The 18,069-nt window shown below is 38.3% G+C and overlaps 1 protein-coding gene across 3 annotated transcripts in view; it reads right to left on the bottom strand.

The window, feature by feature from the left end:
- Positions 1-18,069, bottom strand: part of CNTN5 (contactin 5) — a 906,057-nt gene that overhangs the window by 175,983 nt on the left and 712,005 nt on the right. For all 3 annotated transcript variants that reach the window (XM_060179715.1, XM_060179713.1, XM_060179714.1), the window contains 2 exons: positions 16,348-16,477; positions 15,045-15,195 (listed from right to left, as the gene is read on the bottom strand). In XM_060179715.1, the coding sequence (XP_060035698.1) occupies positions 15,045-15,195; positions 16,348-16,477 (281 nt within the window). The remainder of the gene's footprint in view (positions 1-15,044; positions 15,196-16,347; positions 16,478-18,069) is intronic.

The raw sequence follows: 18,069 nt of genomic DNA, 5'->3' as shown, positions 1-18,069 counted from the left end.
CTAAAATTAGAGCAGAAATAAACAACATCGAAAATAAGAGAACCATACAAAAGATCAATGAAGCCAAATGCTGGTTCTTTGAAAGATTAAATAAGATTGACAAACCCCTAGACAGACTCAATAAAAAGGGGGGGGGGAGAAGACTCAAATAAACAGAATTGTAAACGATAGAGGAGTGATCACAACTGACACCACAGAAATCCAGAAAATCATGTGAAACTTCTATGAAGAACTATACACCACCAAGTTAGAGAATCTGGAAGAAATGGAAGAATTCCTAAAAACATATGCCCTTCCAAAACTGAACCAAGAAGAACTACAAAACCTAAATGCACCAATTACAGACAAAGAAATTGAAACAGTTATTAAGAATCTTCCCAATAACAAAAGTCCTGGTCCAGATGGCTTCACAAATGAATTCTACAAAATCTTCAGGAAACAGGTAATACCTATACTTCTAAAGCTTTTCCACAAGATCAAAGAAATAGGAACACTCCCTTCCACCTTCTATGAAGCCAACATCACCACTTCACATAGGTGCTTTTCAGGGCCTGGGAAGACAGCATAATGGTTATGCAAAAGATGGTTGATACCTGAGACTCTAAGGACCCATGTTCAATCATCAGCACCACGATAAACCTGAACTGAGTAGTGCTCTGGTCTTAGTATCTTTCTCTCTCATTAAAAATAAATATTTAAACACACTACAGTGCACAAGAACCTGGGTTCGAGCCCCCAGTCCCCACCTGCAGAGGGGAAGCTTCATGAGTGGTGAAGCAAGGCTGCAAGTGTCTCTCTGTCTCTCTCCCTATTTTCCCCTACCCTCTGGATTTCTGGCTGTCTCTATCCAATAAATGAAGATAAGAAAAATTCTTTTAAAAACTGTGATATATTAAAAATAAGTAAAAATAAATATTTTGTAAAAGGTGCTTTACAGATTTAGAAGTGAGTGTGTTCTCCCTAGGTAACTCCTGGCTTCCTTTAATATGACAGTGCTGCCTTGAGTCACTTGGACAAGTGAGGCCAAGGCTGCTGCTATGGCCTCTCATGTGCTCTGCACAGCCTGTGCAGAAAGAAGTCTCTGACATCCCAACTGGGCTGTCACTGGCTACACCTTGCAAATGGGAAAACGCGGTCTTGGAATGACAGGCAAACTCAGAAGATAAGAGACAGGATTTCATTAAAGAGAACAGAAGGTAAGGCAGAATTTCCTAAGTTTGCAGTCTGTCAAGTCCACTTTTTAACAGCTTAGTGGTGGTGGATTAATTTTACATTTCCATGGCTCAGTATCTTGTTGGTAAAATAGGGATCATCTGAAAGTCAACCTTGTAGACTTGAATGAGATAGTATCAGGGATGCTTTCCCATATGGCTGGCCTTCCAGCAAGCTACAATAAATAATACAGATCACCAAGACTGCTTAAACAGTTCAGCTCATTGATGGCGATGCTTACTTCTATTTAGTTTTTATTATTTGAATGATTATGTAAACAAATAATGTATATAATGAAAAATGGGTTCCAATTAAACCTCACATATACTAATACAAACCAGTATTTTTATTAGGCTTATCTAGTTATAACTGCTAGGCAATAGGAAGCCAAAGCTTCCAGAAATATCATTCCAATCATTTCTTACATTTCAAAGTGTGCATGTCAACCAGCACATCATAACAGATGCTGAGTGCTTTACAGGGCTGGTGGCAGCCGACTAACGTGGGGCAAGCACACACCACCACCTGTGTCTGAGGACCTAAGTCCAAGGCCCACTCCCTTCCTGCAGGGGTGGAGCTTCACAAACGTCTCTCCTCTCTCTCTCCCTTACTCTCTCCTCACATCACACTCTCTAGCCCTCTGTCAAAAAAGGAGGACAATTGTCATTGTGACCAGTGGCATCATGCAGAAACTGAGCCACAGTAATAACCTTGTTGGCAAATACGTAAATGAAGGGGCTGGATGGTGGTGCGCCTGGCTGAGCACAGGATACACCATGCAAGGAACATGGGTTTGCGTCCCCCAGTCCCCACCAGCAAGGGGAAAGCTTTGTGAGTGCTAAAGCAGGGTTGCAGGTGTCTCTCTGTCTCTCTCCCTCTTGGTTTCTGGCTGTCTCAATCAAATAAATAAATGTAATACAAAAAAATTAAAAACGTAAAAAAGTAAGTAAATGAACAAATAAATAGAAATGCTTCAGAATAGTCATAAGTAAAGTAATACATTGCAAGGTGGAAACAGTAATACAGAGAACAAAACTACAGATAAACCTTAAGCACTTGATTGTGTGTGTGTGTGTGTGTGTGTGTGTGTGTGTGTGTAAGTACAGAAACCTATACCATAACTGGTTCTATGACCCTATATGTTCATGCTACCTGCTCTTCATCCATTCTACTTACTTGCACACACAGCACATGGAAAACTCTTTTAAAATAACTGTTCTAGAAGAGAAAACACAAAGCAGAACTTGGGCTGGAGTTGATGTATTGCACCAAAGTAAAAGACTCTGGGGGGTTGTGGGGGTGGTGGGGGTGGTGGCTCAGGTCCTGAATCATGATGGCAAAGGTCCTAGTGGGGGTTGAATTGCTATGTGGAAAACTGAGAAATGTTATGCATGTACAGACTACTGTATCTTACTGTTGACTGTAAACCATTAATTCTCCAATAAAGAATTTTTTTTTAAAAAAAGGAGAACTGTTTCTATAAGGCAGTGCATACTGCAGCCTGACACACATTGGCACAGAGTAAATGTGTTCTTCATGTGTTAGGTTTTCTTAGTCCAGTGTCATTGGGGCATGTTCTGCTGGAAAGTAGTAAAAAAAAGTTCTGGGGGGTCGGGCGGTGGCGCAGTGGGTTAAGTGCACATGGCGCAAAGCGCAGGGACCGGCGTAAGGATCCCGGTTCGAGCCCCCGGCTCCCCACCTGCAGGGGAGTCGCCTTCACAGACGGTGAAGCAGGTCTGCAGGTGTCTATCTTTCTCTCCCCCTCTCTCTCTGTCTTCCCCTCCTCTCTCCATTTCTCGCTGTCCTATCCAACAACAAAGCAACGTCAACAATGTCAATAATAACCACAACGAGGCTGCAACAACTAGGGCAACAAAAGGGGGGGGAAATGGCCTCCAGGAGCGGTGGATTCATGGTGCAGGCACTGAGCCCAGCAATAACCCTGGAGGAGAAAAAAATAAAAGATAAAAACAAAAGTTCTGAATTTCTTTGGAAAAATCTGAAACCTGAGCCATCTGTCTCTGCAATTGTTTTGTATAGAATCTAAGAAAGGCAGGAATTTCTTTCAAAAACGACCTGAGAACACTACACTGAAGACCGTCCACAGGCAGCAGAAAAGAGTACAACAACTACTTCTAGGAGGTGGTGTGGTGTGTGTGCGATGAAATCTGGGAAACCTTATCATTTATAGCTAAATACAGATGTTAACATTACAACATCACCAGTCCCCAAAACATGCTATTCATTCTTTTCTTTATTGTTTTACTTCTTATTTATTAACTTTAATTTTAAACTAAGACACTGCTCAGGTCTGACATGTGTAGGTACCAAGGAATGAACCTGGGACCTCAGAGTCTCAAGTCTCTCTCATAACCACTATACTATCTCCCTAGCCCACCCCTTCCATTCAGAAATAACTTTCCCCATCTATCTGTCTTGGTGCACAGAGATGCAAATTTCTTTTTGTTTTGATTTACATTTAAAAAACTACTTAATTCCTCTAAAAATCTAAATAATTTTAGGCTATATTCGACTCTATACATTTACAATTTAATCTTTGCCAACAGCATTTTTTTAAATTTCCTAATTCTTATATATGTTTTGTCCTTTTTGTCTTTCTGTGACCAAAAAAGATGACTTTTAGTAAAATGCTGGCTAAAATGGCTCTAAGTAGAAATTCTTGCCTAGTTCCTAGCCTCACAGGAAATGATTCCAGTATTTCTAAATTGTGAGTCTATCTGTTTTATTAAGATGTTTTTGTAGGTTTAGGAAGTTTTTCTCCTGCTCCTAAAAAGGACTAAGAGATTTATAAAAATCATAAATGCATTTTATTTTATCAAATGCTACTGCTGCTCTATTTCGAAGGCTTTCTGAGTCTTGTCTATTCTCTAGTATTAGCGTTAGCTGATTTCCATGTTAAACAAGCCTGGTTTCCTATGTGAAACTCATTTTGATTTTGCAGTATTTTTGAAAATTTATTTTTGAATTCTTATACCTTTACTTATGAGAATGATTAGTTTGTATGTTTAATCATATGCCCCTTGTTAATAAGACTATTTTCCCTATTTTCAAATCTGTAACAATCTAAGTCAGATTGGAAATAATGTTTGCTTGTTTGATAAACCTCCGCAGTGAAATCACCAGGATTGCACTTGTATGTTTATGTGGGACATAGCTATCAGTATAAAAGTGAATCATCTGGACTTCCCAGTTCTTCTTCAGTTAGTTTAGGAAATTATGTTGTATTTATTATCCATTCTGAGTAAGTATTCAACTATGCTGACATTCAATTACTTCTCATATTCTCTTTCAATTTCTCTGCAAAACCTGAGCTTGGGTTTTCATTTCCCCCTTTAAAATATTTGATGCATTTCTCTTATATTGTTAATCATCAGAGATATAGCAAGTATATTAGACTTTTATAGGACCATTTCTTTTCTTTCTTTCTTTTTAAGATAGAGACAGAAAGGCAAAGAGAGTGAGAGAGAGACAACAACACGGAAGCTTCCTGGGTGGTGCACCTGTCAAAGCAATGCTACTTACAGCTATTTGCTGGCCCACCAACATTTTGATTATTTGATATTTATTAGTAATTTAAACTAAGTTTATGTTTTTAAAGTTTAATTTCCCATTCTTTTCATGACTTCTGAAAACAGGTGATTAATGCTTCCATTTTTAGCTTTTGCCTTTCTTACATAAGCATGTGTTTATTTACTTTGTGCTTCTTGTCAGGGTTTGCGTCACTGCTCTATGTCACTTTTTCAGAGAGAGAGAGAGACAGCAGAGGGCCAGACATGGTGTACCTGGTTGAGAGCGCACATTATCATCATGCACAAAGACCTGGTTTTCAGCCCCTGCTTCCCTCCTCCCGGAGGGATGTTTCATGAGCCGTGAATCAAGCACTGCAGGTGTCTTTCTGTCTCTCTCCCTCTTGACCTCCCCTTTTCTCAATTTCTCCTATCCTGTCAAATAAAGAAAAAGGAAATGCCAGTACTAAGCCCCTGCGATAACCCTGGTGGCAAAAAGAGAGAGGCAGTGATAGAGGTCCCTACCTTCTCCTCGTTCACATAGGAAATCGACTTGCCTTAGCATGATGAATTATTCAAGATAACTACATTTCAGATAAAAGAACAAAATCGACACAGCACAAAAGCTTCCTCCTAAGTGATGGAAGAGGCTTGATTCTGGGTCTCATGGATGGCCAAGTTGGTGCACTATCCACGTCAGCTATTTTGCCAGTCTCTATATGAATTAAGCAACAGATTTCCCTAATATATCTGAAATATAAGAGGAAGAATTAAATTCTCCTACTATTACAGTGCATTCACCTGCTCTCACAAAACAGTCAATTGTTCTGGCACATGTTTTGAGGCAGTGCTAAGGGTTGTGCACATAAAATATGCTTGCTCCATTTAAGTTCTTATTATATAGCAGTCATCTTTATGAAGGTCTCCTTCATCTTCTACACTGACTTGTATTTTTTTTTTCTTTTCTTAAAAAAGTTTTCTGAATGGTGGACTAGGTCAAGGGGTGGTTTGGGACCCAGGAGACTGAATAATGTACTAGATTCTGAATTGTTACCAGTGTGACCATAGGCAAGCTCTGTAGTTCAGCTATTTAATTTAACATATCTTCATTAGTAATTATTATTATTATTTTAGACACCTGCAGACCTGCTTCACCGCTTGTGAAGCGATTCCCCTGCAGGTGGGGAGCCAGGGGATCGAAACAGGATTCTTATGCCTGTCCTTGTGCTTTGCACCACCTGCACTTAACCTGCTACACTACCGCCTGACTCCCAGTAATTATTTTTTTAAAATATATATTTTTTATTTTATTTATTTTTTAATTTTTTTTTACCAGAGCACTGTTCAGCTCTGGCTTATGGTGGTGCGGGGATTGAACCTGGGACTTTGGAGCCTCAGGCACGAGAGTCTGTCTGCATAACCGTTATGCTATCTACCCTCTGCCCAGTTAGTAATAATTTATATCTTCTTCATTTTGAGAAATGAAATAAAGTTATGGCTGTATAAAAGTCAGTTATCAATGAAGAATCATTACTTTTATTGTTTTCTTATCCATACTGTTAGTAATATCTACATATAATTGCCCTGTGACATCAATTCTCTTAACATCCCAAATGACAGTATCTCTCTATTAGTCTTACTGAATACTAGACAAGTAGGCTCTCTCTTATTTGTTCTGTTATGAACTGGCATAATCTTTTTCTTTTTTCTGCCTCCAGGGTTATCCTTTTGTTGCCCTTGTTGTTACTGTTGTCATAGGATAGGATAGAGAGAAATCAAGAGAGGAGGGGGACAACAGAGAAGGGGAGTGAAAGATAGACACAGACCTGCTTTACCACCTGTGAAGTGATCCCCCACCCCTGCAGGTAAGGGGCTGGTGGGGGCTCAAATTGGGATCCTTATGCTGGTCCTTGTGCTTAGTGCTATATGAGCTTAACCCTATGCACCACTGCCTAGCCTCTGAACTTAATCTTACATTCCATCTAAATTGAACAAAGTTTTATTTTCACTGAAATAAACTGAGTAGAACCATGCCCAGAAAATACATTAGAGAAAGGACAAGTTAAGCTACCAGTTAGAACTGGAAAGAAAGAGAAACAAATATTAATTAGCTCTAGGAAACTAGCAAATACAATTAAAAGGATATAGTGGGCACTATACTTTTTCCTCACTTTTTATCTACCAATCAATAACTGCCATTTAAGTCAAGAGAGGCTAGTACACCAATGGCAAAATCCGTGTATTCTACCAAGAGAGTAAACTGCAGGCTGCTTTTTCATTGCCATCAAGGTTATCATGCCTGCGCCCCACTTCTGAATCAGTCAGTTCAGACCCATTAAGAGTTGGCCACAATTAAATTAGATAGTGATCTATGCAAATACAGAAAAGTAGTAACTAAGTAACTCTCTGGGGAAGCTAAAAATCTCTTGTGCAAATACAGAAAAGTAGTAACTAAGTAACTCTCTCGGGAAGCTAAAAATCTCTTGTCGTAAGAGACTTTTTTTTTCTCAACATCCTCAGAAGCTTCTCTCTTCACTCTTTTATATTCACCAAAGAGTCACTCTGGGAGGTAGTAGGATCAGTCAGTAGCATGTATTTAGATGCTTGAATTCCCAAGTATTTCAGATGTTGTTTATATTAAGGACAAATTAAGCTGAAAGTTGTAGTCTGGGGGGCTTTTGAAGAAAAAAGCCTTAAGTTGCAACTATGTAGAGAGCATAGCCAGGCAACTTGTGCAGCAATTTATAGTAACTGGGGTAAATGAACCATACTTAGAAGTAGAATTTATGAACTGTTTGCTAAGCTAGTAATTATCTAAAGATATAAAGTCACAAACTGGAGGTATTCATAGCACAACAGAGCCAAACTTATTCTGTTGCCATTTACAGCTTAAATTAACTGGCTTCCTTAGTGCAACCTCTGCCAGGGAGTCCAGGTCTCTTCCATTATAGTTAACAATTTTTAAAAGTTGAAACAAGAGACAAAGTGATAGTGAATTCAGAAAACAAAACTGAACCTTTAAACTCCTGAAACTTTAAATTTGGGAAAATTTAGGAACAAATAATTTGAAGTCTTCTTACATGCATGTCTCCTGTGCTTAGAGGGAAGTCATTAATTCTAAATCTGTAATCATTGCTATGTTGTCAAAACACACTAAGGAGATAGAATGATTTGGAAGTGTGAGACTGCTTTGTATTTCCATTTCCATGAAGTAGTTGGCATGGTGTAAGCATACTGTCACTCAGTACTTATCAATTGTTTTGTGTATCTCATTGCCTGAAACAGACCTAGTTTAGAAATACTGAGTACCCCTGCAAACAACATATATGCACAATGGGGAAATGACACAAGCCATAAATATCATGATAATGCTACCCTTAGAAGTCCTTGTCTGTAACACTTGATCAATTGATTAGTAAGTCAATGAAATAACAAGTACGTCTTATGATTGGATGGGCAATCAATATTACTGTGCTCCACCTTCTCCAATTAAGATGGGTAAAAAGGAAAATAATGATTGGTTGAAATTGTGGCAACAATGCTTCTTCAGTTGGGCTCCAAAATTTCAACTGTAAAAATTAGACTCAATTGATGTTAGTTATTTAGAGATTTTCCCTCCCCTGAAATTTGTAAAGAGATTGTACATAAAATTGTTTATGAGATCATTCATGAATCTTCTAGGTACAGACTGGGAAGTTAATCATTATGAGAAACATCAGGCACTAAGAATTCCAACACTACTATCCACATTCAACATCACTACTAAATGATAATCACAGAATCATAACTAGCATCACACTTGATTGTAAAGATTCATTTTTGGATGAGTAAATCAGTCAGCCCTGTTGAATTTAGGTTTCAAACTTTGTATATCTGAGCTGACAATTCTAAATCAGAGGGTTGTAAACTGGTGCATAACTGGAACTAAACTTGAAAGTTAGACTTGACTTAAATGATTCATTTAATTTCCTATTAGCCACAGCTCTTGATAATCATATATACTTGAACCTTTTCAGTAGAGAGAAAACTGAAGAAGCCCTTTCCTTTAGGATAGAATTTCAAATATTTTTGAGGTTAACCAGAATACTGCAATGAAGGGAGCAAACAGAAGGGGCAAGTGGCACTAAGGTAGGAAGGTGACCAAATGAAGGACCATGGAGGGAAGTGTGAGTGTCCAGTGTAGTTTGAAGCCACAATACATGGTGGTTATAATCCTATGGGAGGCTTGAGGGGGGGGCAGGAAAGGGCAGAGACTGTTATAGAATTAGGTATAGAATCTGAATTCCATACTGATAGGAACCCTGCATAATTTATACACAACTGTACTGCTGGAACAAAGCACTGTAATAGTTAAGTCAGGGACTTATAAGTAGTAGCTAGAACCTCACTAATAAGTTTCTACTATTCATTTACTTTAACAGCAAAAATGGCAATTTAATTCAGCTTGATATCATGTTAATGAATGAAAGTGTGGAAATTATGTAGATCCTTGAACATACAGAAAAAGCAATGGCTGCATTCAATAGAAATTCATCTCAGTCATTTCCACAGAGGAATGACACAATCAAAACTGCTTTCAAATGTTCTTCTGGCTATCTAGTGTACTATGACTTAAAAAGGGAAAAAACTAAAACAAAACTTAAATCACAATTCAGGATGTCTGCTACTCAAGAGATTTCAAATGTCTGATTTCAATCGACAGCACAAGGGAAAGAAAAAAATAAGTAAAGGAAGAAATAAAAAGGAAGCCAGTGAAGGATAGTTGACTATATGCTAAAGTTAAAAAATCTAATTTTCTGTTGATTAAAAGTAGAATAGGTGGGGGTCGGGCGGTGGCGCAGTGGGTTAAGCACATGCGGTGCAAAGCACAAGGACCCGCATAAGGATCTCAGTTGGAGCCCCTTGCTCCCCACCTGCAGGGGAGTCGCTTCACAAGTGGTGAAGCAGGTCTGCAGGTGTCTATCTTTCTCTCCCCCTCTCTGTCTCCCCCTCCTCTCTCCATTTCTCTCTGTGCTATCCAACAACGAACAACATCAACAATGGCAATAATAATAACCACAACGAGGCTACAACAACAAGGGCAACAAAAGGGAGAAAAAATGGCCTCCAGGAGTGGTGGATTCATGGTGCAGGCACCGAGCCCAGCAATAACCCTGGAGGGAAAAAAAAAAAAAAGCAGAATATGTATGTGTGTGGGGAAGGTGGACTCTAATGGAACTAAAAACTGAATCTTTTTTTTTAATTTTTAAAAATATTTATTTACTTATTCCCTTTTTTGCCCTTGTTCTTTATTGTTGTAGTTATTGTTGTTGTTATTGATGTCTTTGTTGTTGGATAGGACAGAGAGAAATGGAGAGAGCAGGGGAAGACAGAGGGGGGAGAGAAAGATAGACAACTGCAGACCTGCAAAGTGACTCCCCTGCAGGTGGGGATCCAGGGGCTCGAACCGGGATCCTAATGTTGGTCCTTGTGCTTTGCGCCACATGCGCTTAAACTGCTGCACTACCGCCTGACTCCCACAAAACTGAATCTGTATGATCAAACACATCACTTTTTCTACTGAACTTCTCTGAAAGACTGGCAAGCAGACAGAATTGTTTAAAAAATAACTGGTCTCTCTCCTTAAAAATGTAAAGAAAATAAGAGGATGAACTGAGAGTGCCCTTGGCTTTTGTATATTCAGATGAAATCAAAAGTGTATGAACTGTGTAACTTGAAATGTGCAATGTGCCTTACGGAAGTCACTCCTACAAAATTCTGGTATTTGTTTAAACTTTTTTTTACTGATCATAAACATAAAAATATTATATTTCAATTTTTAAAATATAAATGCACAAAGTTAAAATTACAGCCTACCTGATTTAGAGATGATTTAGAAATCATTTGGGAGCCCCGCGTTATCTGTTTGTTTACATACTGTGACACTGCTTTGCTGTCCTGCGTGCATTCTTACTCTTGGCAGTTATAAAGAATGTGAGGCCATTTCCTCGTCACCCCTAGAAGTTCAGCAGATCTAAGGAACAGTCACAATCTCTAAGTCGTAAGGTGTATTTTAAACAGTCCATAAATATTTCATCTTATGAAGTCAGCTATTAACCTTCTCTTCCCTTAGCTAAATACTGTCGTTCTGATAATTAAACGTTCTTTGAAAAAATGATGTCACTTGAAAGAGGAAGTCAAAGGACATATTCTTGATACATGTATGTTTATTTTCCCTCATTATGTAAGTTCTTAGATATTGAAAAAAATATATACCTAGGGTCTATACTGTTTTATGTTCTTAATATGTAAAACACACTGTCACAAAGGAAACAACAAAACAGCTTGTTCATTAGCAAGCACAGCATGTAGGTGGAAACAAAGGGACAGAAACAAGACCCTAATTACACCCATGAATTCCTCTTATTCCACAGAAAAAAGTATGAGGACTCTGCTTCAGCTCAGTAATGAGAAAGGTCCTTTAGGGCTTGTGCTACAGATACAGCTTTATCCATCTATCGGTCAGTCAGTAGGAGAGCCTGATCACTGCTGCCTAATAAACACGGCATGAAATCCCAGCAGAAGTCAACTAATGGGTACTTCAAGTGCAATTTTCTGTATGTGTTAAATGAGTAACTTGAAAACTTAGCTGTTGTGAGGCTGCTTTGGTGAGCAAAGGAATATTACATGAGATTTTGGACAAATCTTTATGCAGATTACAGTTCCATAAAAGAAAAAAAATGCTTTGAAATTGCCTCTCCATAGGAAAAAAAATTTTTTTTTTGATTTTTCTTTAGAATCCTTTTGAATTGCAGTCCATTATCTCTTTAACTAGTACCTGCCCCCTAGTTCATGCATTAGAATATGATAACGGGCATCAAAACTATTCTGAACATTTAATAACTGTATATAATTTTAAACATATATGGTATAGTTTCTGGGTTCAATAACAGTTCACACATATGCAGTATCTGAGAATAAACCTTGTCTTTACCAAATACTACATATCTTTCATTTTAACCAACATTGTTCATGGCAAGTACAGGAAACTGAACATGTAATAATGAAGACTTAATATCTGTGCACTGCTGGAGTGCTCCTGGGTGATTATATTTTAACAAAAGTTAATGGCTAAGTAATAGAAATAATGAGCTGAAGTGAAAATCCAATATGAGTTTGATGAGCAGAACATTCTGAATAAAAGTAAACTAGAGGAGAAAATCCCCATGGAACATTTCACGTCTTAATAAGTTTATTAATTTTAGGAAGGAAATGGACATTGATAAAGAAACCTAAATAAATTTGCACAAGTGATCTTTAAAAGTGATGAGGCAGAGCCTGAAGACTCTTTAAAAGAAATAGGAAACACAGGGAAAGAAATAGTTTTCTGGGGGCCAGGCAGTGGTGCACCTGGTTAAGTGCACATATCACAAGTGGTAAAGCAGGTCTGAAGATGACTGTTTTTCTTTTTTTTATTTTTTTTGAATATTTATTTTATTTATTCCCTTTTGTTGCCCTTGTTGTTTTATTGTTGTAGTTACTATTGTTGTCATTGTTGCTGGATAGGACAGAGAGAAATGGAGAAAGGAGGGGGAAGACAGAGAGAGGAGAGAAAGACACCTGCAGACCTGCTTCACCACTTATGAAGCGACTCCCCTGTAGGTGGGGAGCCGGGGCTCGAACTGGGATCCTCACATGGTCCTTGTGCCTTGCGCCACCTGCTCTTAACCCGCTGCGCTATAGCCCGACTCCCGATGACTGTTTTTCTATCTCCCTCTTTATCTCTCCTCCCCTCTCATTTTCTCTCTATAATGCCAGAGGCAATTAAAACAAAAAGAAAGAAATAGTTTTTGACAAGGTTTCAATCTTTAAAGACATCTCTATTCTCATCAACAGCATACATGTAACTACCTATTTGCACATGGATGGTACTGCTTGTCATGGAACAAGTACAGAACCAATATGCTAGTACAAAGAATCCAGAGAAGCTATGGAGCTCTGATGGACAAATATATGTGCTAATTTAAACACAGAGAAATGGGTAACAGTTGTGTCTCCAGAAGCTCTAGAAGAAGACCTAGAGGATGCCTTTAATCCCAACAATATTTTAAATCTTAAATATTCTTTCCCTTAACTAGCAGCAAAAAAGAAGGGGAGTGGTTAGCTGCAGAAAGCGAGGGGAATCCTCAAAGGCTGGGATGCCTTTAATCCCAACAATATTTTAAATCTTAAATATTCTTTCCCTTAATTAGCAGCAAAAAGAAGGGGAATGGTTAGCTGCAGAAAGCGAGGGGAATCCTCAAAGGCTGAGAGGACACCGCCATAAAAAACAGGACCGACTGACGCCCTTGCAGGATCACTCTCCTCTCCGGCAACATCCATGAATCACTCACTATGAAGTGCTCTACACTGTTGTATACGACACTACACCAGTACGCACGCAGATTACTTTACATGCAAAACCTCACTCAGTACTCACAACCCAGCAAAGCCATCCCTGTTGGACTCCAATTCTACAAGTAAGAAAATTATCTGACATGTTGAAACTTCCTTGTTGGCAGGGGTACATGGCAGCCCTTTTTTTTTTTTTTTCCTTTTACATTGGGTTATGCTGCTACTCAAAATGTAAAAACACACAAAAAAACCACAAACGCTATAGACTTAGAAGCCATCGTTGTCATCGCCAAAACTATGGTTTTCTGCTCAAGTAGTGGTTTACATTGATCATTCTATGATAACAACAACCCGCCTGGGATATAATAGTAAACAGTGACAGACAATTCATTATAGTTATTTCTTATGAAAACTTCAAATTTAGTATAATTTGACTAGATCACTAGTAAAACAGAGAAATACAAAACAATAGGTTGTATTTGAAATCTCCACAAAACAAAACAACAAAAACAAAATGAAAAATTCTGGATGATTCGGTCTACTTTGATAGGAAAGGCAAACTGGGGGCTGGGCATAGCACACCTGGTTGAGCACACACATTACCATGTACATGGATCTGGGTTCAAGCTCCCAGTCACCGCCTGCAGGCAGAAAGCTTCACAAGTGATGAAGCAGTGCTGCAAGTGTCATCCTGTCTCTGTCCCCATCTCTATCCCCATTCCCTCTCAATTTCTCTATGTCCTATCAAATAAAATCATTAAAGTTTAAAAAATACAAACAAAAAATACATCCTATATTGTTGACTACAATTCTAATTATATGATTATTTAGACCCAGGAAAACAAAAAGTAAAGTATCCTTTACAAATAAAAAAGGGGGAGGATTTCCTTAGGATAACATGCGACATTTCTTAACATAGTGGAGAACATTATTTTGTCAAAGTCTAATTACCAATGCAACATCTGCATTGCAAGTACAATGTCTGCACCACCAATCTGTTCATGGTTGGCAGTGCACAGGCATTTTTTTTTAACTTGGCATTTTTAAACAGGCAATGATTTGATTCTTTCAACATCTTCCCCACTTGTATTCCTGTGATGTCCTCCGACTGGCATGGCAAAGTCTTAATATATTAAATATTCCTCAACACATCTCTCCTTTACCTACAGCAGTAAAAGCAGCCCTGGACAGTTTCACATCAACACGATGAAAAGAAGGTACGCACGAGCACAACGTCACATGAAGTATATGTCATACAGTAATCATACAAACATCTAGGAGGGGCCGAGGGGTGGCACACCTGCTTAAGCGCACATGTTACAGTGCACAAGGACCCATGGCCAAGGCCCAGTTTCTACCTGCAGGGGAAAACTTCACAAGTAGTGAAGTAGAGCTGCAGGTATCTCTGTCTCTCTCCATCTCTGTCTCCCTCTTCCCTCTTGATTTTTTACTGTCTCTATCCAATAAATAAATAAATAAATATAAAAAATAAATAATCTAGGATATGTTATACTACTGTTAATACTAAAATTCAATCGTAACCTTTAAATTATTGTAATAATTTATGGGAAAAGAGAAAACACTGGTGTCACCCATTTTCAGCCTGTAAGTTTAACTTAATGCATTTTACTTTCACATTACAGTCAATAGGTTTCACAAACTTACTCAGAAGATGCCAGTCAAAACAGCAAATAACTAGTTTAACGTATTTGTTTTCGTCTTACCTGGTGATACCTCCTGTAGGTGCTGAAATACCAAGAAGGAAAGAAGTCTGACCACAGTGAAACAGAACTTTCTTTTTTAATTGCCATACAGACAAAAGCATATTTCAGCCAATTCATGAAACAGTCAATGCAAGATTCTTGTATCGCCTGCAACTTTAAAAAGTATATCTACCAGCTACAAGTATGTACTATGAAGCAGAAGACTAACCTTTTGTTCTCTCTAACTGCTTTGTCTCCCTTCTTCCAAGAGATGGCTGGTTTTGGAGAGCCTTGGGGTTTGCACTCTATGATGACGTCTCGGCCTTTGGTAACAATTATTGCTTTCTTTAGTTGATTCGGTGCGAAAGTTGGAGCTGAAGCTATTTAAAAGAAATGTTACTTTTACCAGCAGCAACGGCAAAGAACCAGAGGGCAATTCATCAAGACTTGACAGCCTTCCCTTCTGAGAGATACTTCTAAGGAAATCATAAGATAGCTGTGCATATACAGCACTAACACAACACTGAATCCCCTGGTAACCAGCATGTATCTTACTGGCTGGTCCTCCCCCCTTAGCAGGTAGGGGTTTCATGCAATTAGGTCTACGTCTTTCAAAAATGACATGCCTTTATTCTCATCATCAGCTTTAACTGTGAAGACTAATGAGCAGCCGGGGAAAGGGGCAAAGGGGTCAAGTCCAGAACGTCTATATCGAGCTTCCTTTAGAAAAATGAAGGCCACCTGCAGAGGAGACATTCTGTGCTATCCAGTTCTCACCTTGCATTTTAACTTGATGCCTACTTTACTTGCACATTACACACAAAATCAAACTGTACTTTCATAAATATATACTTATGAAATAAATTGAATTATTCAATTTTCTCTACAAATTCATTTCACTGATTGCAATTTTTTTCATTAGAGCTGATTATTACTATTAAAATACTTACTATATTTTTGTCAGGACACTTTTGAAACTAAAAAAAAGACTACATGCAATCTACAGGCAACCTGTTTCACTGGGTTGAATCTTTCCTGTAGTTGTTAAAAAGTAAAGTAGCATCATTAGTGTCCTGTATACATTCTCAGTAAGGGTGTAACTGAACAGGACGTGAAGGCCTGGCCTGACTTTCTCTGTCATGCCAGGTGACCAACACAGTGCTACAAGGGGGGGGGGGTGGCTGGTAGTAGCTGCTGGGGAAAATACAAAGCACTGATATGGGAGTGGGAGAGGCTGCCTACATGCAATTTCTACCCACTAGGCATTTTTCTTGAAGTCAAGATACAGTTCTTCAATGCCAGAAAAAAAAAAACATATGGTGTAGACCTTTTAAGATTAAAGCTAAAGTTAGAAAAACCTTATAAAAAGTTATGTGACAAATGGTGAACATGCTAATATTTCCACTAACATTTAAAAATATATCAGCAGTACACAAACAGATTTTTACAACCATGTCATAAAACTTCAATATAGTATAAATTAGTATGAAACAAACAATAATTCCCCCTATCAATTTACTTAGTATGCATACCTAGAATCTTTAGCTCAGCGCTAGCATAAATGGCTCCGTATTTATTTTCAGCCAAGCACTGATACATTCCAGCATCTGACTGATTCACATTGTGGATCATCAATACTCCATTGACCATCTCAACCCTACTCTGTAATGGAATACAAAAAATTAGACATAGAAAGTAAAGAGTAACTCTCTCCTAAGACAGAAACTTCCAATTACAGCAGTTGAGCATTCTATTATACTTAGCGACACACAATTACTGTCCACTATTCATTCTAACACAACTCCTGTACTACAGAGGCATCTTGATCAAAAAAGAAATAATTAGATGGTCATATTCCCTGCAGGCCTTTCACTATCATTTTTGTTTTAAGCTAAGGTCTTTGCTTTTCAGACTCAGAGCTTGTGAAACATAATGAGTAGATGGTAATTTCATTTGAATTTATCTTATAAAGGTGAGGCAGAGGCTCACAGGATGGAAAAGACTGAAGTTTTCACTTGCCAACAAACTAAAAGGAGAGTCCTATAGCTGTATTCTGAGAAAATGTATAATCAGAAAACATAAGCCTCGTCAGAGGAAACCATGTACAGGAGACAACAGAACATGGACGGTGCCCTCAGCCCAGTTTTGAGCTCATCTCATAATGCACTGTAGGCAGATCTCTATCTGTGTCCATATAGAGAATGCAGATGTGTGTGCAAACTGAGGTATAGTGAAATTAAGAACACATTTCAAAAACAAATTTTTAATCTGAAATGCTGCAGAGCAGTTATGTGTCTTGTCTTCATAATGTCAACCCAACTGTTGTTTTACTTTGAGTGAGTAGTGCTTTATCTAGCAACTGGATGCCAAGTAACCTGGCATCATTTTCCAAACTAGTCCATTCACTTAGCAGGCATGCTATTTGCAGTGGACTTTACTATTTGTAGAAAATAAGGTCAGCATGTTCTCATCCTGAGGACTATCTGCTATGCTTGGGAGAATTAAGGAGAAAGCAACAGTGACTACTCAGAATGCCCATCCTCTTCTGCTCAGTATTCTTGATCAGTCTACAGTTCATATTTGTGTCTGTGTTTTGTGTTGGCCTAACTCGTCTTCAAGCATGCATGGGATGGTGGGAATGTTCTGATACAGTCTCTTCATTTTACAATGGAGCTCCAGGAGCTCAGTGGTAGAGAAGCAGTCCCCTGACTGATACAGAACCCACAGAGAATTAATTTGCAATTTCAACTTCATACGTTTCCCCTCCATTTGGCTCAGAATAGTTCAGTATTTCTGTCTGGTAAAAGTTACAGTATGAGAAAGAGTTATTTAAATTATTACCATTATTATGAAACTAAACAGTGATTGATTTTCAATTCCAGTATACAGCAAGTCATTTTTAAAGTATGCAGTAGATTTAAAAAAAAAAAAGATATTTTGATCTAGGGTACCAGAATGACACAGGAAGGAAGGACACAAGAAATTAGAATCCAATTCCAGTTTCATCTTATAATAGAGGTGTGATCTGAGCTGATTCACTTTAGCAGAATCAAACTCAATGGTATCTAAAAGTTAGCTAGACATGGCAATAAGTCAATCACTGTTACGTTCTTATGATTTTCAGGGCTGAATGAATTATACAGAAACAATGTGTTACTCAGTAAAGTAAGGAGGGAATGAACACACAAGAACAGTTTGTTTATAGACCAGTGATATGTCTCACTCCTTTTATATTATAAGGTACCAGTAAGAAA

The sequence above is a fragment of the Erinaceus europaeus genome, chromosome 20 (genome assembly GCF_950295315.1).
Source record: "Erinaceus europaeus chromosome 20, mEriEur2.1, whole genome shotgun sequence".
NCBI classification, from domain to species: domain Eukaryota; kingdom Metazoa; phylum Chordata; class Mammalia; order Eulipotyphla; family Erinaceidae; genus Erinaceus; species Erinaceus europaeus.
The sequence above is the reverse complement of the archived record's forward strand: the minus strand, read 5'-3'. Positions and strand labels throughout refer to the sequence as shown.